The sequence below is a fragment of the Cebidichthys violaceus genome, unplaced genomic scaffold (genome assembly GCF_023349555.1).
Source record: "Cebidichthys violaceus isolate CVI_PGR_0920_01 unplaced genomic scaffold, fCebVio1.0.p SCAF_10, whole genome shotgun sequence".
Classification (NCBI taxonomy): domain Eukaryota; kingdom Metazoa; phylum Chordata; class Actinopteri; order Perciformes; family Stichaeidae; genus Cebidichthys; species Cebidichthys violaceus.
The window spans coordinates 7520418-7543956 of NW_027176263.1; the positions used below are offsets into that span (position 1 = coordinate 7520418).

Sequence of the window (23539 nt, forward strand, 5' to 3'; positions counted from 1 at the left end):
TTGATTCTATCCCCAATGTACGAGAATAAAAAGAGAGATACAAAAAGACAACTGCTCACACTGTACTAAGGAGAAGAGGAGAAACGTTAGTCATGCAGCTGAACATCAGGTGGCGCTGCTTTCTAACACACTATAAGACACAAATGCAAAGAATAGAAGAAACAGCCATGTGTCCAACCTCTTCTGTAGAGGTTGTCTGATCTGAACAATGTTGGGAGAGTTCACTGTAGGCCTGATTGAGCGCCTTCAGCTGCTCCTGGGCCTTTCCTCTTTCCTCCTCAGTCATTCTGTAAGACAAAACACGAAGAATGATGCTGACAGACTTGAAACAGTTGATTAAGTATTGTGCATATCGGTCACAGTAGCTAAACGTACTTGTCACTGTGTTTGTTCAGCATCATTTGTGTGGCTCTCAGTGCTTCTGCGATTTGTTCCTTCTTAGTGACCATTTCCTCAACTGACACCTAGAACATCAAACAGGGCCGTATTAACACTTTATATGCAGTTGATACAACAACTCTTCTTTACTTTTATAGGACTACTCTCTGAATAGTTATCATACAATATTGTATTCCAGAATATCACTTTAGTAAACAGGGACACGAAACTCACAAATACTCACACACTAGAATTGTTTCAAAGGATTTTTTTTACATTTTTAAATAGAATTATTCATACAATATATATATATATATATATATTTATTTATAAAGAAAACTGCGAACTCCAGTGACTTTGTGATATTTTTGTATTGGCTTGTACTGTGCATGATTTTTTCTCTTCCTTCCATGGAGGGACAGAATATTCAAAACACATTCAGAGAGATGGTTTCATAATTAAAAGTAAAAACAAAAAATAAGGAAGTCCAAAGCTGTCATTATTAATATTTAATTGTTGGAATTGGAATTTTATATATATTTTTTGGATGTATAATGTAAAAGAAAATGTAAATAATATTTTTTTCATTAAACAAACCTTACGAAAATATTTTTATGTGTACTAAAAAAATACATTTATAAACTTATTAATAATAAGAATCAAACATTACATTTTTCTTACTTCATTTTACCCTAATTGTGGTTGCAATGTTTACAACAAAAATAAAATGACGTGCGTGTCCAGTGCACATTGTTCAGGTGATGGCACCATTGATTAAATAGATATTGGAATGGACAGAGTGAACAATCTGGAATAGCTGGCTGTTTGGTGTGCTTTAAAACTGCTTAATTAAACTTTAATTACTGATCTGAACTGGCCACAGAGATGCAAAAAAACTTCTAGCAACGAGTCAACTCTCGTTACTATAGTACTTTATAGTTATCATAGTACATGAGTAGTGATAGTCTAAACTCCTTTGTATGTATCTGTCTATTGTCCTTTCTATTCCATTACATTGATGAGAATGAGTTCTGACAAACCATCAAAGAAAACCTTCAGGATCATGAAACTGCTTCTAAGCACCATTTTATCACAGTTACAATGCCATGGTGATAAATTTAAATTATCACTTGAATAATGTCAGCTTTGGACTGTAAGCAATGTATAATGCATGTTTCATTGGACACACTGGGACAAAAATCTGAAATGTATTTCAATAACCTGTTGGGCTGATTTCATTTATTGGTCACTGAGGTTCTTCTGAAATGTGAGTGATTGTGCAACTTTTTGTGTTATGGAATCAGTTGGGGGCGATTGAAATAATCAAATATATCATGAAATCCATAATATCAATCATTCTTTTCTGTACAAGAGATATGACAAAGTAATTACACCCACTACCTATAGTGTAAAATATATGGATTACATGATTCAGAAATTAAACAGTGTGTTTTTATTAGAAATCATACACTGTGACAGCAAAAAGGCTGCAATATCATTTTGATTAGAAAAATACTCTTTGCCGTTAAACCAAAGCTTTCTCTCACGTACAACACATATGTGGCAGCATGTTAAAACAGGACACACCAGAAAACACCAAAAACAGTACACATAATTTACCTGGGGCTTATTAGAAGCATCTGTGTTGGCATTGCTATCTTTCAGAGCATTACCATCATTGCTTGGCGTCTGCTTCACATTGGACATCCAGTGCAATAGCTTGCTAACTTTATCACCGTGCTCTCTCTTCTCCTCATCAACAGATCTCTACAATTAAAACAGATGGGTTTTTGACAAGATTGTTAACTTTGTTACAAAGACACAAACAAAAAACACTTGAGTGGGGAATCATTGGAGTGGGGAATCATCGGGGTAATCAGACTAAAACAAAAGCTGAAGAACCATTGTTAGTTGTAAAGTGTGTGTAAAAAAAAAATAGGCATCCAGTCAAGGAAACTTCCCAGCCAAACACAAAACCAAAGAACATACTATAGGTTTTGCTTTTATGCTATGGTCAAGCATATATTTACAAATGTTTATTACTTATATGCCCAAACATAATGAAATGTTGATTTGGGCCCAAAACCATGAACTTTCGTAGCCTCCAGTAACCTTAACCCCGTGTGGCAGTCGTACACGCTTCTTTCAAGTGCCTCCCTGAACGTGATTCTTCTCTTGGTCTTTGGACAGGTGAGGCTTTTGGTGTGAAACTTCTCATCTTTGAGAGCAGCGGCAGTAACTTTGTCAACAAGGCCACTCTGAATGACTTCCTCGAGGGAGACTCTGTCATGAGTGTCAGGGTTTATCAATCCTCCAGTAAGGAGCTGGAATTCAATACAGCGAAAACCGGCATCCTTGGGGAGGAGATTTTCCTGAACAGCCTGAGAGATGGACAAAGTCTTTGAAGTCTTGGGGTGAACAACGCCATTAAATACCTGCTCAAACTGTTGGAGCTGCTGATTCAATGCCTCATCTAAAAGACCGGTTTTGAGAGCCTCCGAGAGAGTAACTTTCTGCCCTGAAGAGGGGTCACAAATACCTCCAGTGCAGGCCTGGGCTTCCAACAGCCTTAAAGCAGTGGCTCTATCAGTAAAGCCCTGTTGAAAACCCTGAAGAACTGACAGCCTCCTCCTCCGATTGACGTCCCAGAGACCAGCGATGGGGCTGTGAGAATCTTCCACAACCACCATTCTTGAAAATATGATGTCCGCAATCTCATAGACGCTAAGAACACCACCGCGATAGCTTTCAAGCTCGGATTTTTCAAGAAACCTCTGACTCAGAGCGGACTCTAGACAAAGTTGTCGGCCACTTTTGACATCAGTAACGATGTGAAGTTGGCTTCCACTGGCGTCAGCTACGGACTTTTCCTGCCATTCACTTTCCTGCTGTGACAGAAACAGATACATGCTCTTGTCAATGTGTCTCCCCTTGAATGCTTCATACGCTGACATTTGAATGCCACAGCTGCTGCTGACAACAGACACTCTGTGAGAACTCGTGGGAGAGGTGTTTGTTAGATGTTTCTCACCAAATGGGAAGAGAAACACACCACCATCAATGTCATAAAGGCATGTCTTCAGTATTTCAGAGTAGTATGCTTTCTGTCCAGTGTCAGGGTTGTGGAAACCTTTAGGGTTACTGATTGGATCATACAGACTCTGTAGAGTCTCCTTGTTCAAAAGACCCTGATCAACAGCAATGCTAGTCGGCACCCTGACACCAATCTCTGGGTTGATCAGTCCTCCAGTGGCCACCTGGACCTCAAGGATCTTCTTGCCTTTGTATCTATCGAGAATCCTTTTCTCCATCGCCTGAAACACAGAGAGCTTTTTGCCAGCATGGATGTAGCCGCTAACAGCTTTCTGAGCATCTATCAGTTTATCTTTTAGGCCTGTCTCAATGATACCTCTCTCCAGAGCCTCAACCACTGAGTGTGTTTGCCCTGTAATCAGATCAGTTAGGCTTCCTGTTGCAGCCTGCGCCTCCAGGAACTCAAGAGCATACGTCTTTGCTAAGAAGCCCTTCTCAGCAGCTTCTAGGAAGGATATCTTTTTCTTACTTGACTCAACATAAACTCCAGCAATAGTAGTTGGTTTTCCGGCAAACTGAGTAAGAGATGCTTGCACGTCTTCCGTTGTGACGAGACTTATCTCAAACTTACGCACAACCTCCTCATCCAAGAACTTAAACTTGATTAAGTTTTGAATACTTGTGCTGCCTTTGAGTTCTGGGAGCTTTTGGGAGGTTGAATAAATCCCACTCAGTTTCCCCTCGCTGTCGGATGTGTTTTCACATGTTTCTTTGATCTGATACGTTCTTGTCTTTGTGATGCTCTGTGTTTCATTTGGCCGTTGGTGTGTTAGTCCACACAGAGCCATGTATCCATGTGTTGTCACAGTCATGGACTCATCAGGTTTGATTTGGCTCTTTTGCGCGTCTTTTTGAAGGAGAGTCAGACTTTGACCAGTAGAGCTATTCAAAGTTTTCTTTGATAGTGAATCCTGAAGGCTTTGGCTGTGAGTGACCTCCATTTTATCTTGTTTGACTTGTTTCAGTCCTTCATGGATATTTTCTTTCTCCATTGTTGCCATCTGTAGATGTGACATTGAAAGAACTTTTAAGTTACAGAGGACTAGAGTTCAGTTACAGATAACTACAATCGCTAAATGGATATTGTGATGAATAGTAAAAACAAATGTAAAATTGTATTAAATTTAAATATACTGTGTTTCTAATAAATATAATAGTGTGATGCAGTAATGCTGAACTAACTTCATCCATACCTCTGAGGAAACTTTCATCTTGAGAATCTCGTCCTCCAGGTTGTATTTTGCACTTTCATAGGAGGGCACCATCTTCTGCCTCACTGTATGTTCCGTCTTCAACGAAGCAGCCTCGTTTTCTTTCATGTAGTGATGGCTCGTTTCAATGACTTCCTGTTTTTCAGTCTTCATCCGGACCCCGAGCGTCATAAGCTTTTCCTGAAGACTTCTCACTTCTTTTACGTACGACTCTATTTGTTCCCGAAGAGATCTGGCTTCATTCTCCTTCAGTTTCAGTTTCCACTCGCTATCTGCCAACTTAGCTGTATCATTTGACTGCTCATTGCCAAGGCTTTGTAAAACGCTTACTTTTGAGTGGAGTATAAGTCTGTCTTTCTCATGTTGGGCAATTTGTGATTTTGCCTTTAAGAGGTCGTGTTCGAGCTTCGTATTTACTTGCTGCAGTTTGTCCATTTTGGTCTGCAGTTGCAGCTGTTGGTCAGATTGTTGCTTTGTTTCCACAGTGGTTTGATGCACTGTTTTTATATTTTTCACGTCTTGTTTGAAACACTTGTTTAGCATCTCTGCTAATTCTGCACTATGTGACTGCTGTTGTGACATCCCACTTCCACTTGAGATTTCAGATTGAAGTAAAATGAGCTTTTTCTCTACTTCAGTCTGCACTAGCAACAGCTGCCTCTCATAGCCCTCTTTCTGGAGTTCTAGTTTACTCTTCAACTCTTCCAGCATTTTCTTGCACTTTTCAAGTTGTTCTTCCATCTGCTGGGACCTCAGGTGAAGGACAGAGTTTTCCTTTTGCTTTTGCTCAGCTTCTTTTTGGGTGCTATGCAGATTTTCTTTCAGCCTTCTGACTTCAGATCCCAATGAGTTGCTTTTCTCAAACGCCTCAGCTTTCTCCCTCTTAAGGATTGTATTTTCATGTTGCAGATTTGATCGGGATTTGTCAGAACTCGACATTGATTCTTTCATTGTTACTTTATTTTTCTGAAGCTCAGTCTCCATCTGCAATAATTTAGATTCTTTCACTTTTCTTTCTCTGGTCTCTTTCAACAATTCATCTTTAGTTCTTTGTAGGGAAGAGCTGAGCTCTGAGATTTTAACATTCAAGTTCTCTAGGTTCCTGTCTGCTGCTCTCTTGTCGTTCTGAAGAACATACATCTCCTGCTTTAGGTTTCCTGTAATTTTCTCTGAGCTGCTTGTTAACCCTTTAATGCTGTGCTTATGTTTGAAGAGTTCGTCTTCTAATGCCTGGACTTTATTGACATATTTTTGACTCTCAGCAGATTCTTTTTGCAGTTCTGCATTTCTTTTATTTAGCATCATGTTCAAATCATTAATTTCAGCATTTTGCATGTGGATCTTTTGGTTTGCAGAATTGTTATCAGCAAACACTGCCGTCAGCTCTGATTTCAGAGTTGCTATTTCTTTCTCATAATTGGCAATTTTTGAATTAAGTGTGTTGATTTTCTGCTGCAGTTCAGTCATTTTCCTCACCTCCTCACTGTAATCCTGCAGTTTAATTTGAAGCTCATGGGATGTCTGAGATTTCTTATTTAGTTCCTCCTCAATAATTCTAACTTGTGATTTGGTTCCCTCCGCCTGAGACTTGAAGATTTTAATTTGCTGATCCTTGCTGTCAATTTCCATTGTTACCTGATCAAGTTTAGCTCTTACGTTCTTCAGATTATTTTCCATTTCCAAATTAAACTGTTTTAGTTCATCTACCCTTTTTTGCAATTGAGAAGCAACTAATTCACTTTTTTGAAGTTCGGCTTCAACGTTTTTGCATTTGATCTGCGACCCCTGCTCGGTTCTCTTCATTAAGTTGTTTTCTTCCTTGGCTGTTTGAAGCTGCTGTTTCCAGCTCTCCATCTCACTCTTCAACGACTTGATCTTTTGTTCATAAAAAGATCTTTCATTTTCCAGCGACTCTGTTTGGATCTGAAGACCTCTAATATCACTGTCAGATGAGACATTTATCCTTGTCAACTCATTGCATTTAAACTTGAGCTGATCTAGTACTGCCTGCTTGGAAGATAACTCTTCTTCTAAATTGTTAATCTTGAGAATATTGTCCTGCTCCATGGAGCTTTTCTTATGCAGTTCACCTTGTGTGATCTTCAACTGCTCTTTGAGGCCTTCGACTTCAGTGCTTTGGAAAAAAGTGTTTTGTTCCAATGAGGACTTGGCTCTTTGAAGAGATCTGATTTCCTCCTGAAGTTCGTTGATGGATTTCTTCATGTTCCGTGCTTCCTGTTGGAGATCCTCTGATTTCTGTGTCATGTTGATCCTTTCAGTTTCCATGTCCATCTGAAGTTTCTTTAGTCTGTTATTGCTATCATCCAACAGCTTTTTATAACTTTGGGCTTTGTCCTCAGCCATTTCTGCTCTTTTCTGGATCAGGACGAGTTCCTCTGCTTTCTGCTGCAGGACATCCATCATCATGCTGTTATTTTCTCTGACTGCAGATGACTCAGGCTCACTGACGGCCCTCGACTGGCTGTCAGATGACAAAGGTAGCTGAGGCACATCATTTTCTTTAGCCTGGACTTGACTTTGCACCTGTTCATAAGTAACTTCCTCTACGTTTATTTTTCTCTGAAGTTTGGGGCTCTGTTTCTTAAGATCTTGGCCATCACTAGTTTTCTTTAAGAGGTCTTCTAGTTTCTTCTGAGTCAAAGACCACCTGTCCTCTGACTGCTCAATCAGCTGTTTTGTGTGACTTAATTCCTGCTCACTGGCAGCTTTGTCTTTTACTGCTATTTCTAGCTTCGTGCAATACTGATTAACGTCATGCTCCAGCTGGGATTTCTGAAAGATTAGATCATCAATTGTCTTCTGTTGAGTCTCTACTTCTGCTTCCAACTTGTCCAGCTGTGCTTGTCTTTCAACCAGCAAAGCCTCCTGTTCCTGGACCCGTTGCTTAAGTTGACTATTCTCTACTTCCCCTGCAGCTTTTTGGAGCTCCACGCTCTCTGTCCTTTTTGTTTTCTCTGCTCTCTCAAAAGCCTTTCTGCTCTATAATGCAAAAAAATAAGTCATCCACTGTTTCACGTTTAATTAGAAATTGCAGAATAAATTGCATGAATATTTTACTTCTTACCAGAGCGCTGCAGCCATGTAAAACAAGCTCTCCAGGAATTTGCAATTTAAAGACTGCGGGACTTTTTAGTTAGCCAGAAACATTTTGGAGGGTTAAAAGCCCAATCCAACAACAAGATGTTAGATTTATTCAAGTATATTTTGACAGCATGTGTCACTGCTTTTATCACTGTACCTTTGATAGAACTAATACTTACAAAATACTATACAAACTCCTGGAGAGGCTCTATTTTCCGACAGAAAGGCCATGTGAGAAAAGACTTTCCGTCAAAGAATAAAAAAGCTCTCTCCTCCCCGCAAGTAAGCGTCACCAGCAATGAGAAGTTACTGTACATGCAGACACGCACCGCATTCGCACATTTCCTTTGCATCTTTTGCACCTTGAAGCAAATGTCTACACCCGTGATGAGCTGGCCATGTATGATAATAGAAACAATTCACGGAGGAAACAGAGTTTGTTACATTATTGTATGATTCACTACTTCTTAGTGAGGCAGTGAAATATGTTGATGCAAAATAGAAGACCTGAGAATCATGCAAAGATAAGAAGGCAAAGCTAAACAGGCATTGTAGGTTGAAGCATCCACTCAGCCCCAAAAGTCTAAAATATCCTGCAGAAGCTACTGTAGATGTAGAAAGGAAAAAGGGAAGTATTGAGAATATGGATCTATTACCTCTTCGTCTTCGGTTCTCTTCAGTGTCTCACTGGCAAACTTCACATACTGTGTCATGAGAGTCACAAGAGCAGTGTAGCGGGTTCGGAGATCCATAAACTGTGCGACATTAAGAGAAACATGCATGTCATTGACATGTACTCTACATAAAGCACATGTTTTCTGTCCTACCAAAGTTAAATCATAGGTTTACCTCCTGCTGAATGGCATCAGAAGAGCTCTGCATCCTCCGTTTCTTGAGAGGGGATTTGTGCTGGGAGTCGACCATCGCTCTGAAGGTCATCAGCTGAAGTTCATAATCCTAAAAAGAGAATCATGTGTAAGATAACAAAGTTGTTTCTTTCTCAACTACAGCAATTTTCACCTTAGATCCAACAAAGCTGGAATGGGAATGCCACTAACTGCTAATCTCGTATATCAGAGAAACCATGAGAACATTTAAGATAAATAAGTTTACCTTAATTGCAGATGAGTACTGCTCCGAGTACTTCTGACACTCTTCAATTGTGTTCTGCTTTTGTTCAATTTCAGCAACAAGGACCTGAAAACACAGACATGTTAAATACATGTATCTGTGTATTTAAATGTCTTCATTTTATTGTGAAGAAGTTAACTCTTGTCGTACCTTCTGTTTGTTTAACAGCTCAGCCAGTGCCTTGCTGTCCTCAGGTTTGTTTTCTTGGGCCTTTACCTGTGCTGCTTCCATTTCTCTAACCCATTCATCAAGACTACTGTAGGATTCTCTGTAGTGTTTCAGAGATTTGCTGATGCCATCCAGGTCCCGAAGCCTGAAATTGAATGGTTAACGTCAATGTGCAATACTTAAGGCTCATAACACTTGCACACAAATGTCATATATTATCTCTTATAGTGCAGTTAAATCCTCACTAACCTGCTATCAATCTGGGAGTGAATGTTCTGCCATCTCTCGCTCAGCTGATCAGCTTTCTCCTTGTGCCAGTCCAGGTCAAAGTCACGCTCGTTATGTGCCTTAAACATGCGGTCGCTGATGACCCGTGCTCTCTGCAGCTCATCCTCCATGTCATGGAACACCTCCTGCTTCTCGTCAATCTCTGTCCGCCATTGCTTTGATCAGAAGGAAAAATAGTTACTCAAAATGAACTACAAAATGCTGCCAATGATGGTGAAATGTAACACAGTGTATTACCTTAAGTGTTGAAATGACTGTCTCAATGGATTTGACTTCAGAGTTCATAGCGTCTTCCTCATAGAGTTTGGATTCGTAGGCCTTAACTAGCGCTTCTGCACTCTGGCTGTGCCTCACCACTAAGCTCACCGTTTTCAGTCTGCAACACAAAAGGGAACAGATCTTCAATTCAGGTACTTTTATTGCAAATACCAATGTAGTCAAAAATATTTAAATGCAGCCATGATTACGTCGACACAATGAAGGGAGTGTCTTACTTGTCCATATAAATGGAAGACATGGAGTACACTTGGCTCATGCTCTGAATGAGGACGGTGAGTTCAGAGGAAAGTGTTGGCACAGAAGGAGAACCTGCAGCCTGTCGGAGGAACAGCTCACACTTCTCCTTCATAACGTCAAGGTCCTCCTTCAGTTTTTTCAGCTCCGCTGTCTTCCTCTGCAGAGTGGCACGTAGGAAATCAGAATGAAAATAACAACACCAGTAAAAAAAGAAAGAAACGCAAAGAGGAGGGGGGCCATAATAATGTTGGTACGATGTTATGGACATTACAAGCTGACCATGGAAGGTATGATTAATGAAATGTTAATTAAGTAAATTACAATGCAACTCTTTGATAAGGGAATTAATTCAACAACAAAAAATTAAAAATTCAACACAGATAAGTTTTTGATTATGTGAAATGATTATTGCTACGAGGACATATACCTCATGTTCTGTGATGCGCTGCAGACTCTGCTCCAGGTCGTCTCTCTCCAGCGGTGTGCGAAGTTGCCTGATCAGGTGTTCTTCATGGGCCTCCAGATGCATTCGGAAGTTGCGTATTTCAGAGATGTAATGATTGTTTACAGACTCCTCGTGTTCCTCTGTATACCAGAAAAATATAATGAGTACAAATAATCACACAAGAGCATAAATATACGTTTGATTTTTAAACTGTGACAGAAAATGTCAATTGTCAAAATGTCAAATGTCAAAAAAAAGCCAATGAAAACATTTACTTCAATTTGAAAATCACAACTATTTTATAGTGGGAATGTTAAACCTTCATGTCTCACACACATTAACTGATAGCACTCAAAAGCACCTCTAGGTGGCGTCATTATCACAGCACAAGGCTGAGTAAAACCTGTGCAATGCAGCTAAATCAATGACACTTTGTGCAAGTCATACACAAAATTAGAAAAAAATGTTATAAGATGAGAACTTCTTCCATAAAAGGGGATGGGGCATATATGTAATTGTCTTTGTATACATGTATATTTGTCTCCTATGCAAAATACATAACATAAGTATTCTGTATTTAAATAACATAACTGCGCATTAACAACATCCCAGTGTTTGCTTTTCATTCACAGCTAAGCCAACAATCTTTTTAAAAACTTTTCTTGATTCAGTAAAAAACAACATAATTAAAGAAGGCATCAACTTAAAGCTTAAAGGCTTAAAGAACCATGGGTTTCCCTCGCGTGTTTAGTTCAATCTACACCAGCAACTCCTTGTTGGGAGGGACAAAAGGGGAATCTGAGCCTTGCCTCTTTCTGCAGATCTGAGTAATTCCTGGTAGTACTCTTTGCAGGCCGCAACGTCTCTCTCTAGCTGGGCACAGTCGGCCACTGTGAATACTTCGGACTCCTCGCTGTCTTCCAGAAACTCCTCAAAGTGGGACTGCAGGTTGCTCAAGACCTGCTGATGCTCACCTTGTAACATGGTCTTTATCTGAAGAGAAATATAAGTGGGAATAAGACAAACATGCGCTTTTCATTTTTCCTAGAATGAGTCTGATTATCATAAATGATCATCTGCTAGTGTTAAAAAAGTGGGATGGATAAGAGTCTAAAAAAGGAAAACATCATAATTCAAACATACTGAGGCCACATTCCAGTTGCGGATGGCTCGTATGTCAGACATCAGATAATGCCAAGACACCACGCTCTTCATGTTGATGTGGGAGTGGTGCCAGAGTGCCAGGACATTCTGGTATAACTGTTCAGTTCTGCAGGAAAAAAGCAAGAGGCAGAAATAATGTATCCCACCAGAGTCAAGTCACCAGAGCTTTATAATAAAAATGAAGTACAGGACACAAAATGAAGCCTGGCAGCGTAGCGTCTCACCTTGTTGCCATGTCAACAGCCTCTTTGTTGGGTGGAGGCACAGTGAAACACACAGAGGGCACCATGGCCTCATTGCCTGCTGGGTTGATGACCTTCCACTTGGCCCGGTGAGAGTTACTGGCCAGTACGCACTCATCCTCTTTGTAAATGGTAATCTGAAAGAGTTGTGGTGAAGCATAGATTTACTATAAATCCGGGAAAAGAACTGAGATGAATTATGGGGTAATTTGACGAAGGAAAGCTCTGTATACCTCTATCTGACGATAATCACAGATGGCTTTGACAGGGATGGAGGATCTCACGGGGCTTTCAGGGTTCCTGGGCCTGAGCTGCACAATATTCTTGGCCCTGCCCACTAACCCAGCCACAGTGCTGCGGTACTGAAGCAGCTGCTCTTTCTCATCCTAGGGACACACCATACCACAAAAAAGGTTGTTTATTGTATTTTTGATTTACAACTAACTCAACACAAACACAAACACTTCACATCTCTTTCTATCAGTTTACCATGGACTCCTGAATGAGATCGTCCAGTCTGTGTAGGCTGCTTGATCGATCACAGCTGTATTTTCTTTGAATGGAATCTTGCAGGCTCTTAAGGTAATCCATGGACTCTTTGGCATCCCTGAAAAACTGCAAGGGGGAAAAGAGCGAGAAATTAGATGTGACAAACCAATGCAGTTTGCATAAACTGACTTCAAAACAGGCAGCAACTCACCTCAAAATAAACAGCATTCTCTTTGAGATGCTGTTCTACGCATGAGCAGAGCTGTAAAATCCAGCTCCACTGCGTCTGCATGGCAGCCCTGTACGCCTGGAGGAGAAACACATGATATCCAGGTATAATAGCTGGGAAATTACAAGATTTAAAGACTTAAAAATCTTTTAATCATGGTGGGAGCAGTATACAGGGTGGAGTCTACTGTCATACTGCCCGCAGAGCTGAGTACACAGAAAAACAACAGGGCTTACTTCAATAGTGAGCCTGGCTGGGTGGTTCTTGAGCATTAGGCGCTCTGCCTTGTCCTGCACAGACTTGATCACTCCCTCCTTTTCGTCCAGCTCCCTCATCAGATCCTGTATGAAGACATTAAGATGAGTATCTCCTGCATCCAGCAGTGGCAAAGATCCAGTCACTTCATCCTCTCACACAATCCCATATCCTGTCTCATATTAAATGGATGCAGCTGTAACGTAGCCAAACCTATACACCCAAAAGAACTGCCTGAACAAGCCCTTGTTATTCTGTCAGCACAGATTGGGTTACAGTTAACTAAAAAGTCTGCTTAAACAACACAAAAACATACAGCATGGTAGTCTCTTTTCTTGGAGATGTTGCCGTTGCGATCACTCCAGTCAAAGGCAACTTCCTCCTCCTCCTTCTCATTCAGCCAGATGAGCTCCTGAGTTGCATGTGACACAAAGTCATGCAGGCTTTCCAGGTGGCTCTGTCGCTCTCTTGAACAGCTCTGAAAGGAGCAGACATTCATTGAGTCAGGCTACAATAAGCGGTACATCAAAAGTTATAGCATTTATTGCTCCACACATTTGTTAATTTGGCTGTTGAGCTCAACAGATCACTTACCAACAGTCTTTCATACTGCCTTTCTAGTTTGTTCAGTTGGTCTGAATAAGTTATTTTCATGGGGATGGTCATCTGAATCTGAGAAAAGAAAAGTATGTTGTATTTCCTCCGCAGTAACATTATAGGTAGGAGTATTGATTGTTACACTACGATAACAAATAAGACAAACTACAAAACACTTACCTCGCTCAGTTTGGCATCTTTAAGGCTCATTTGAAATTCTTCAATGGCTCTATGTACACTTTTGTGGTTATCTAAATGCATTTCCACGCTTGGCAAATCAGATCCCCACTCTGAACGATCCAGTTGCAACTTTAATACAGAAACAAAAAATAAAATATTCAGTTTCTTATTTTAAGTGCGTACAATTAAAGCTACAGTACATTATATACACACTGATAGCGACAACTCACCTGCATCTCTTCCACCCAGCTCAGAAGGTCCTGAATAAATTTCATGTTGACCTCCTCTTCTGTCATGTTGGGGTCTGCCAGTGAGGATTTCAGTAAGGGCTTGCGGATCTGCATGCTTTTCAGATGCCACAGGCTGCCTGGGTCCATGCCGCCACCACTCCCCATGTAGCTCTGGACTGAAGCAGGCTGCAGACCGGGGGTCAAGGCCGGGGTAAAGGACGGGGTCAGGCACGGTGTAAGGCTAGAGGTGAATGTGGACCCAGGGGTACCTAACCCCCCTGGGGTGAGTGCAGGAGTCAGGGCTGGTGTCAGGCTTGCGTTGATGTTCTGAGAGAAGCCAGAGTTCAGGCTTTGTGTGATGCCTGAGATCATCATTTTGGTTTGTTCTGTCGTCAGGGTGCGACCTTTGCTGTACACAGAAGAACACTCTGCTCTCAGGGCTAGAAGTTCATCCCGAAGTTTAGACACCCTGTATTCAAAAAGGAACAACAATATGAGATGTCTTAACGTATGAGGAAATAAATACACCGTGTTATTTTTGCAAGAGGATACACTTTGTACCTTTGGACAAGTTGATCTGCAAAGGGGAATTTCCCATCCAGAAGAATTTGGATGTCCACCACTTGTTGTCTGAGGATATTCTCACACTCCAAAAGGTAGCCAGCAATCTCAGCTTCATTCAGGAACTGAATACCAGACTCGAGACGTTTTGCATCCTTAGCAGAGGAAAAAAAGAGATTCAAAACACAAGACAAACAATGCGCACACAGTGTTATTTTATCACAACTTACATTGAGTCAAACAGAGATTAAACTAAACTTACAGACTGCAGGGCAGCTCTTGCAAATGCCAGCTTGTCCTCGCCATTGACACAGTCCCGCTGGACCCTGTTGGCAATCTGCTGCAACATCTCAAGCCTACAAAAACAAAAAGATTAAATTATGAGTTTACAGTTATTATCATTTTAATAAAAAAAAAAATCTTTACAATGCACACTGTAACCTCACCTGGATCCATAGGCAATGCTGTTATTGAGAAAGACTGAGCTGTTCATTTGTAAAGGTTCGGTGAGGAAGGGGTCATTAGAGCTGTAACTGTTGAAGCTACTGTTGCTCAAAGATGAGATCCCACTCAAATAAGCCATCTTACTTTACGTGGTAAACCACTGCTGCTACTCCCAGCCACTCAAACAGTCACTGTGACATTTTCTCATCCTAATCATCCCTCTTCAAGGATCCCAGCCTCGGCCTAGCCTTGACAGCTTGACTGTGAGCATTCGTGGACCTAACTGATGGAGCGGCTTTCAACCTGCTCATATTTATAGTGCCACAGCCAGGTGCAGAGCGTGTAAAGTGACTCCCACCCTGAAATAATGTGCAGCCCTCAGGAGATTAGAAATAGCAGGTTGAGACAGTGTGCCTTTATACAAACTGAGAGTCCGTGAAGCACTGCCAAACTGTGGTTATTGCTGTTTTTGACAGTTTTCACCACACCCAACATTAATGCTGTGAATATGTTGTGTTTATAGACCATGAAGGGAGGAATGGAGACGTAAACTTGGCTAAACTATTGTCAACGGAGTCTTTGGACTTGGCATCGAGTTTCCATAGAAATGAGATCAACGCTGCAAACAAACATTGATGGAAACCAGATAGAGCTCAAAAACATAACTGAGCTTGCTATAAGAAAGCAGACACTCTTTGTGATCATAGTATTAGCAAATTTCTGGCAATTTAAAGTAACTAGATACTCGGTCATGATTATGTTCCTGGACCAAAAGCACCTATTTTTTTTCACTATCGTATTTCACAGGAGTCATTTGTTTACTGCCTACTTTGCGTATCACTCGATCATTTGAGCAGAACAAAACACAAGCTTATCTATCATGTGCAAACTTGGCTGCAGTAAATCTGATCAAGAAATATTGCGGGCAACAGCTCATAAATATCTTGATAGAAATCATATGGAAGTGTGCAAAGGTTCTGTGAGGGGATTTGTATTTTAATAAGGACGATCAATCTTTGACATAAACACTGACCCTCAGCGCAGCAGAGACATTAGTGGGCTTGCAATATGATGCTGCGGCACTCTGCCTCTACCAACCCCAGATAATGTTATGCTGACCCATGTAGCTTATTTGTCCTTTATCTAAATGCTTTTCACTTAGAAAATGACCACAACATCTCTTGCTTTACATTTTTGTATGTTGCCTCAAACAGTCACACATCTTCTCTTTTCCAAACACCAGCTACGTGTCTCTGTGTGTTAGATAAATAGGGATTTTTGGCTGACAAGTAAAGATTAGACCTTTAAATCACATTATGTTGATCCAGGACACACAAAGTATTAATACGCCCAGTCCCTCCGCATACCTTTCCACCTCAGGCCTCAGGCTCTTCTCTCTTTCCAGCATGGCAACAATTAATTTACCCCATTCCTTCTCCACATCGTTAGGGTGATGACCCTGGGGTAACTGAATACGTCCAAACTCGATCCACATCTGTCAGGTATGCCACAAACACAGGCTTGTTACCTCTACGGTGCATAACACTACAGGCGCTGCAATACGTTATCAAAAACAACATGCTCTTCTATTTAGAATTTGTTTACCTCAAGCATTTTATAAAGATTGCTGATTTTTGTCTTCTCGTTCTCTTTCAGCGGGATTTCATGTTCTTTAAACTGGAGATACTGTGTATAAAGTGCCTGTAAAAGAAAGCAGAGATTACAGTAAACATGTTTATACATTTGTACTATAAAGCATCAGAACGGATATTATCCGAGAGATAGATTTTACCGTACTCTCCCCCTTGTCTTTAAAACAACTGCATTAAAGTTATTTTACTGTTAGAAGCTATCGACGTCTTGCAGCAAATGGGTGCTGCTGCTCTCTCATATCCATCAATATCTCTTTTAAGTCTCAGTTACAGCAGATAGACGCTACATGTGGGTTATTTGAGGCAGACGATTATCCTTCACCTTACCAACACCATATGCAGATTTTAAGCACTCTGTAAAATGAGACAGCAAAAGCTCAACTTATTAAGCTAATACTGATGCAGATCTTCAATACCTTGAGTTCCACAGGGTTGTTGGGGAATGATCTATCTGACATTATGGCCACATTGTGTCTGATCCACTGGCTGAGGTATTTGATCATGTTTTGGTACTCCACCCATTTGATATCAACATCCTGTTCAGAGAAAAAGGATCATCAGCGATGAAGCACTTTACATTCACTCAGATCGGGGTGAAGTCACTGGTGGACCGATGCCATCAACTTACATTAGGACTGATTCCATCAACACCATCAGGTACTTTGGGGAAAGCATCGTACAGTGTTGAGACGTATGTGATGACAGACTTTTCATCGGGTGACTGAACGTCTACGTCTGATGAAGGAAGTAAAAAACAAAAAGGTCACAAATTCAACACATGACAGTGAGTTCAGAGGAATTATCCCTCAGGCCAAAATCCAAACTTCGCTCCCCATGATTGATAGCACAAAATTGTTAAAATGTTTCAGAGTGTTTTGTGGGTTCAACCAAACATGACAGTGTGTATGGATCTCACCCTCGGGGTCCAGCAGTCTGGCCACCCCCAGCTGCTCAGCTACACAAAACGCATTCTCTAAATTTGATCGGTTGGCCTGTGTCGAAACACGGCTCATGTCAACCAGGTCTGGCCTGAAATAGAGTAAAATAGAGACCAGTGAGGCGAGAAAAGCAAGGCATACCAACTAAAAGAGAGAAGACAGAAGAAGTGGACAGAAGACCACTAAACCAACTATATGCATTATATAGCTTTGATGTTCTGCAAAAAAAAAAACTGAAATTCCTTCAGTGTTACAGTACCTGTATTTATGAATGATGGCGTTAAAGAGCCTTCCATCCCTCCAGGAGGTTGTGAAGTTGTCACAACGTACGCCTACGTAGCCGTCCGTTATCTGCCTGGACCAGAACAGTAGCCTCTCCTTGGCTGTCATGTCCTGGGACTCCCCTGTCACATGGATCTCTGAGATCTGTCAAGATGTGCAGACGTTAAATGTGCGGTCTTGATGCAGAGACACAGAAAATGTAACCCACAGACCTTTGAGATTAAGACTTCACCATTACTGAGCATTAACAAACACCTTGAAATATACTGCAATCAAAGGTGACAACAACACAAGCTACAGCCTAAAAAAGACTACAGCATTAAATCAACACCTTCATGTCACAACAAAAGACTGAATATTTCAAGCTTCACAAAGAAAAAAAAAAGAAAAATTAAAATCATTAGACAAAAAGATCTATTCCATATTTGACTAAAGTGTGAATTAAGTGTTAATGCGGTAATAGTTTCCTTTTCTGGTTCATTAACAATTCTTTTCACACCTTAAAAAAATGGGAAATGTGAGACAGAGTTGTGTAATAAATTGCCCAATAGTTTTACAACGTGTTATACTGAAGATTACGATGACCTCAAACAGTGCCACCTCAGAGGTTCCACAGTGTTGTTGACACCCTGGTTTGTAGCACATTTACATCAGAACATCAGAAGAGTTTCTATCTGTTGATAGTAATGTTGATTCATGTCTTTGTAGATGTTGTTTTCCTGTAACACCCAACCCAAACAACCAAAATTGTGAAAACACCAGAAATACCGTAGTTCAGTTTGCAATGGAGCGCACATGGTTTGATCCAAAACCAAGAAGCAGAATAACAAAGAGCATTAAACAAAATACACTTCAATCAATCAATCAATCAATCAATCAATCAATCAATCATCCCAAAAGGGGGGGTCTGCAGCCAGGTGACATCAGTCATAAAAACCACAGTGAAAGAGAGAGATAGTAACAACACACTACAGCTTGGACAAGACGATCTGAGACAAATAGCATCATCCTGAAGAACAGAATCCCCCACAGACCAGCCTGAGACATTTCTATAGTCCAGTTAAAACAAGGTATGACAGGAGTTTAACAGGCCTCCGAAACAAAGGTTGATTTACTCATTTTAGTCTGTCCAGCTGGAACCTAAAGCAACGACTGTGGCAGTAACTCAAACTTCCTAAGTATAAATATCAATTTTACTGACTAGTCTCTTTCTACTGGGCAGGCTGAGGTTTCCAGACCACACTGTGATGCAAAAGAATAAAACAGATTCAATATGACTGGATCACACCCATCATTCATTTTTTTCTGAGACAATACAGACGCTGCTGTGCTTTCTTTCTTAAAAACAAAATTAACATTTTAGTCAGAACCCAATTTGCTGTCAATAACTGTCCAAAGGCATTTGTAATGATCTACCAGGGTAATTTCAGAGCACTGTAACACAGTTGATGTTGAAGGAGGGAGAGACTCCCTACAACCATAATGTCCTTGTGCCATTCATACAAACTCTGGCTGCCATTAGTGTACAAAATATAAAGAGAGGACAAACATCAACAGTGAGGGGTTGGAGGATTGCCACACATTAGAATAAATATAATTTAATGTCACACAATTCAGCCTCCTAATGAACACCATGAATCACTATAATATACCAACTGTTCTAGTGATATCACTAATTAAGATAATTAATACGATAAGACATAATATGTGTTCCAAATGTACTCAACAAAACCAAAATCTTACCAAAATACTAAAAACCTAAACAGGATAACAGCCGATCATCACTCCAGAAGTGAATCTAAGTCTAAAATCTATATTTATTTCCCAGACGCTGTATAACACCTGCATCTATGAGCTTTGACAAAAAATTCTGTGTCAACGTACTGTTCCTGTCTACATACAGAGAGCAGCATAAACATTTGAGCACAGGTTTCAGGTAATTATGCACAATTATGCAGCTGGCACAAAGCACCTGGTGTAAAATACATTCTACAACGTATGATTTGTGTCACAGAATAACTGACAGGAAGAGACCACAGCGATGACATAATGCTCTAAAAACAATTGACCATGCGGATGATTACATACAATGATGTAATGATGAAACTAGTTTAGAAGTTTAGAAGTGTTCAATTTGAGCATATATTCTCACTGTAGAGCATAACTTCAATGATTTAAACACCAGCCATTCAATGTTCACGTTACATTTGACCCCAATCAGCCCCTTACTAATCCATCATAAATAACACCAATAATGGCCATAAATAACACATTCTAAGTTACCTCGTGTTGGGTGGAAATACATTTGGCAGGAGCTGGAAGATGTTCTATGTAACCAGAGCAGCTGTAGGCCCTCCGTCTCCTCCTCCTGTGTGCTTGAGAGCCCCATATAATCTTGGCAAACATTTCCTCACTCCCTGGTCTGTCATTGCCCCTCAGAGTCCGCAGCATGTGCTCCACTGCTCCAAAGCTAACAGCCCTCCTTAACTGTCGCTGCAGCAGCTTCTTCACAAGCAGACCATCCTTAGCTGAAGCGCCTCTGGAAGTTGTATTAATACAGCGAAGCTTTCCTCCTACAGTGGACCTGATCCTGCTGTCTTCTGTCTGCTCTGTGGAGAACCTGCCCAACCTGTGAGCTAACCTCTTGCTTGATTGATTACAGGGATCTCGGATTAAAACCGGTACCTCGCCAACGTAGATGCCTGTGCTGAGGCTGTCCTGCCTGGATATATGTTTCTTCACCTCTGGTTTACCCAGCTCTGCCTGGGACTCCTCTGCATTCCCATCTGGGCCCCCTTGAGGCTCTGCACTGCTGCAGATGGAATCGGTTGCAATAGCTTCACTTCCAGGACTCCTGAGGGATCCATCAGCAGGCTGAAAGGCTTCTGATTTCCTCTTCTTTCTCTGAAAATAGCGTCGCCCTTTAAGCTCTTTAGATTCAAGGCTCAGTGGAGCTTTCTTAGGGTCAACATAGTATTCCTCTTTAGGGCCTCGAACACAGCCACAGATGTTTCCCATAGCTGACAGTCATACAGTCTCTCACCCATCGGCTGTGCTGAACTCCCAACAGTGAGCTTGTTTTCAGGCAAAGTATCCGGTGAGCTCCACTTGATCTGAAGAGCCACTATCCCATTTACAGAAAGTCATTTTCACGCTGTGCGACTAGCACACAATAAACAGTGACAGACAAGTCGGCAGCCAGACATAAAGCTCACTCCACTCGAGCGGAGTTGACTTTTTCCTTTCGTTGACTCACAGCTGAGAACTGGTCAGCCTCTCTCTCTCTCTCTCTCTCTCTCACTCACTGCATTGCCCTCTTGCTTGCGTGCTCTCTCTTGAGTCTCTCCTCTGACACTGGAATCCTTTTTGACCTTTGAAACATTTCTCTGGCTTTGCTAATCCAGCACAAACACCATAAATGCACACACACACACACACACACACACACAGACACAGCCCATGTGCTTATATTTCTCAGCTGTGCAAGAGTGGAAAAGACTTGTGGACAGACCTGTTTTGTGCCGGCTAGTCTGCTTAGTCTACACAGTAAATATGTGCACGTCACAGCTGCCGCTTCTGTTTCCTAATATTTGTGCCTGTAATGAGGGGGTGGAGGGAGGACAAGGTTTAAACTGCAAGTGGATGCCAGCTGATGGCCATCTATTATGCTGTGAGAAATTTTGGCTCAGCAAGTTTGGCTGCGTGAACCAGACAGTCCCAGCCGGTGAGAAAGGCTTTGAAAAACAGAACGGCGTAGGTCAACGAGAGCAACAGAAGCAGAGGCAAATCCGAGCTGGACAGCAAAGTGCTTTCACTTTGTCTATTAATCAAGCTACGTACAATGGAGGAGCCAGAGGTGGGGCTTAAGTCCAACAGTTTAAACAAACACTATTATCTGAACAGATCACCACCACTGCAGTTCACAAGGGCTCTGACCAGGAAGTGATTCACCACATAAAAAACCATTACAACAACATAACAGCCTGACAACGCGGGGCACAAGTCCACTGGGGAGGATTCTATCAATACTTTTAAAACATGACAAAAAGATAATTAAGTACTGTGTACAAAGGTAAATATAATGGCACCACACGGCTCAACTAAAAATAACACTGTGCCACTGTCAGCTTACAGCATTTGAACGGCAACGAAGTTTCCCTGAAGGTCAAAGTCACCTGACAGCCGGCACAGTTCAAACTACAGAGTACTGATTACTCACACGGCTACTTCTTGACAAACAGTTAAATACTGCTAGTACTGCAGAATTCCTTTCAGTAAAATACATTATTTATGCCATTCTATATGATTTATATAGTTACTTGGTACAGTGTTTTTTGACAGTGAATGAATGAAATAATTGAATCATGACTCTGCGTTTGTGTAAAGAGCAACAGACATCACACAGACAGTGACAATCAATCAAGTGTCAATCAGGGCAAAATAAACAAAGAAGACCAACAGGCAAAGAAATGCCAGACAGCATTGCAATGTCATTGTGTTGCACTGTCACCGGCTGTATACTAAAATAAACATCACACTCAACACCATGTTCCAGGTGAAAATACAGCAGATTGTGAAGAACAGCGGCAGCGTTGTGTGATGAAATCAACTTCTTATCTGTACAGACATGATCACACAAAGGATAGAGTCTGAAACACCAAAACAAAACTTCAACAGCGAAACAGTGAACCAACTATGAGATAGAGAATTGAGCTCAAACATTACCGTACAGTTCTGTGTAAGTTAATATAAAAAAATAATAATAAAAATAACCTGCAGCAATAAGAAAAGCCCATGAAGTATGCCTACAAATCATATCACTATGATATAGTAAAAAAAAAAGTTCATGCATGTCAATCTGCTGTCAGCTGTGCTTATATAATAAAGTCCAAGATCTCAACTTTTCTCCGGCGCTGCAATCGTTCTAAATCAAGAAGAAACAGGCCCACTGCTGCTCAAGGGCTTGCGTGAGACAAACAGCAGCAGGTGTTGGCAGCTTCACCGACGCTACCTGTCAGCGAGTCCAGGCAAAACTTCTATTAACCGCTTTATCCCCCATAATTTCATTGAGGCCGTCAGTCAGACAGATGAATTCTTGTTCTAATCGAATGTGCTAACTCAGTACCATCTCAATTAAAGTGTGAAAGACTATTGCAATGTTCCTGTCCCTTACCAACCACTGAGTCATGTGGCGTGTGGTGCCAAAGATAATAATAATCCAATGCAGCAGCCATAGAGAAGGGAGGATGGGAAGAGTGAGAAGTAGGTAAAGAATGAAGTTTCTGCATGCTATTGGATTTTTGACAGACACTTTGATGGACACCTGGATACTTCTGGTATGCGCTAGAACATGTCCCACAGACCAAAATCATCATCATCACCACCACACACACACACACACACACACACACACACACACACACACACACACACACACACTAACCCCCTCCAGCAATAAAATTAAAAATATTCCCGAAGACACAGTTTTTGAGAACATTCAGGGAGAATTAACCCAGACAGAAATTTGAAAACCATCACAACTCTCCAAACTGCAACGCTTGTTTGGAAATACAATACTCTATTATTGCATAGAGTAAAATACTTTGCACTGACAAAAGAAAGCAACTTTCAAGCCATTGCTGTCTGCATTTAAACACAGACTCATTAGCGCAAGAGCATTTTCTGTGTCTCAATACATCCTGTGGATAACAAAACATTATTGTATTCGCTACCAGGAGCTACATGATGTTAACTTGTCATGTTACAACTCAAGCTGAATCAAACATGAAAGTAAGCCTGGTAAACACTAACATCATATATCATTACTATCATCTTCAATAAGTAAGACTGCAATTACAACATTCAGCATGATATATGCTGCACAGTTTGACACCTTGTGGTCAAAAGAAGAAACATACACATTTGTAAGTGTGTGTGTGTGTGT

General features: G+C 41.0%; 1 protein-coding gene across 3 annotated transcripts in view; it reads right to left on the reverse strand.

The window, feature by feature from the left end:
* The window catches only part of dst (dystonin), a 99295-nt gene that overhangs the window by 48615 nt on the left and 27141 nt on the right, over positions 1-23539 (reverse strand). For all 3 annotated transcript variants that reach the window (XM_068723921.1, XM_068723904.1, XM_068723913.1), the window contains 30 exons: positions 17573-17739; positions 17292-17404; positions 17004-17110; positions 16792-16911; positions 16329-16424; positions 16091-16218; positions 14542-14635; positions 14280-14434; positions 13719-14187; positions 13489-13617; positions 13306-13383; positions 13028-13189; positions 12693-12797; positions 12439-12534; positions 12228-12353; positions 11972-12124; positions 11721-11875; positions 11476-11602; positions 11142-11325; positions 10315-10472; positions 9866-10044; positions 9609-9747; positions 9333-9526; positions 9066-9228; positions 8898-8981; positions 8634-8741; positions 8441-8539; positions 1999-2145; positions 376-464; positions 179-287 (listed from right to left, as the gene is read on the reverse strand). In XM_068723921.1, the coding sequence (XP_068580022.1) occupies positions 179-287; positions 376-464; positions 1999-2145; positions 8441-8539; positions 8634-8741; positions 8898-8981; positions 9066-9228; positions 9333-9526; positions 9609-9747; positions 9866-10044; positions 10315-10472; positions 11142-11325; positions 11476-11602; positions 11721-11875; positions 11972-12124; positions 12228-12353; positions 12439-12534; positions 12693-12797; positions 13028-13189; positions 13306-13383; positions 13489-13617; positions 13719-14187; positions 14280-14434; positions 14542-14635; positions 16091-16218; positions 16329-16424; positions 16792-16911; positions 17004-17110; positions 17292-17404; positions 17573-17739 (4233 nt within the window). The remainder of the gene's footprint in view (positions 1-178; positions 288-375; positions 465-1998; positions 2146-8440; positions 8540-8633; positions 8742-8897; positions 8982-9065; positions 9229-9332; positions 9527-9608; positions 9748-9865; positions 10045-10314; positions 10473-11141; positions 11326-11475; positions 11603-11720; positions 11876-11971; positions 12125-12227; positions 12354-12438; positions 12535-12692; positions 12798-13027; positions 13190-13305; positions 13384-13488; positions 13618-13718; positions 14188-14279; positions 14435-14541; positions 14636-16090; positions 16219-16328; positions 16425-16791; positions 16912-17003; positions 17111-17291; positions 17405-17572; positions 17740-23539) is intronic.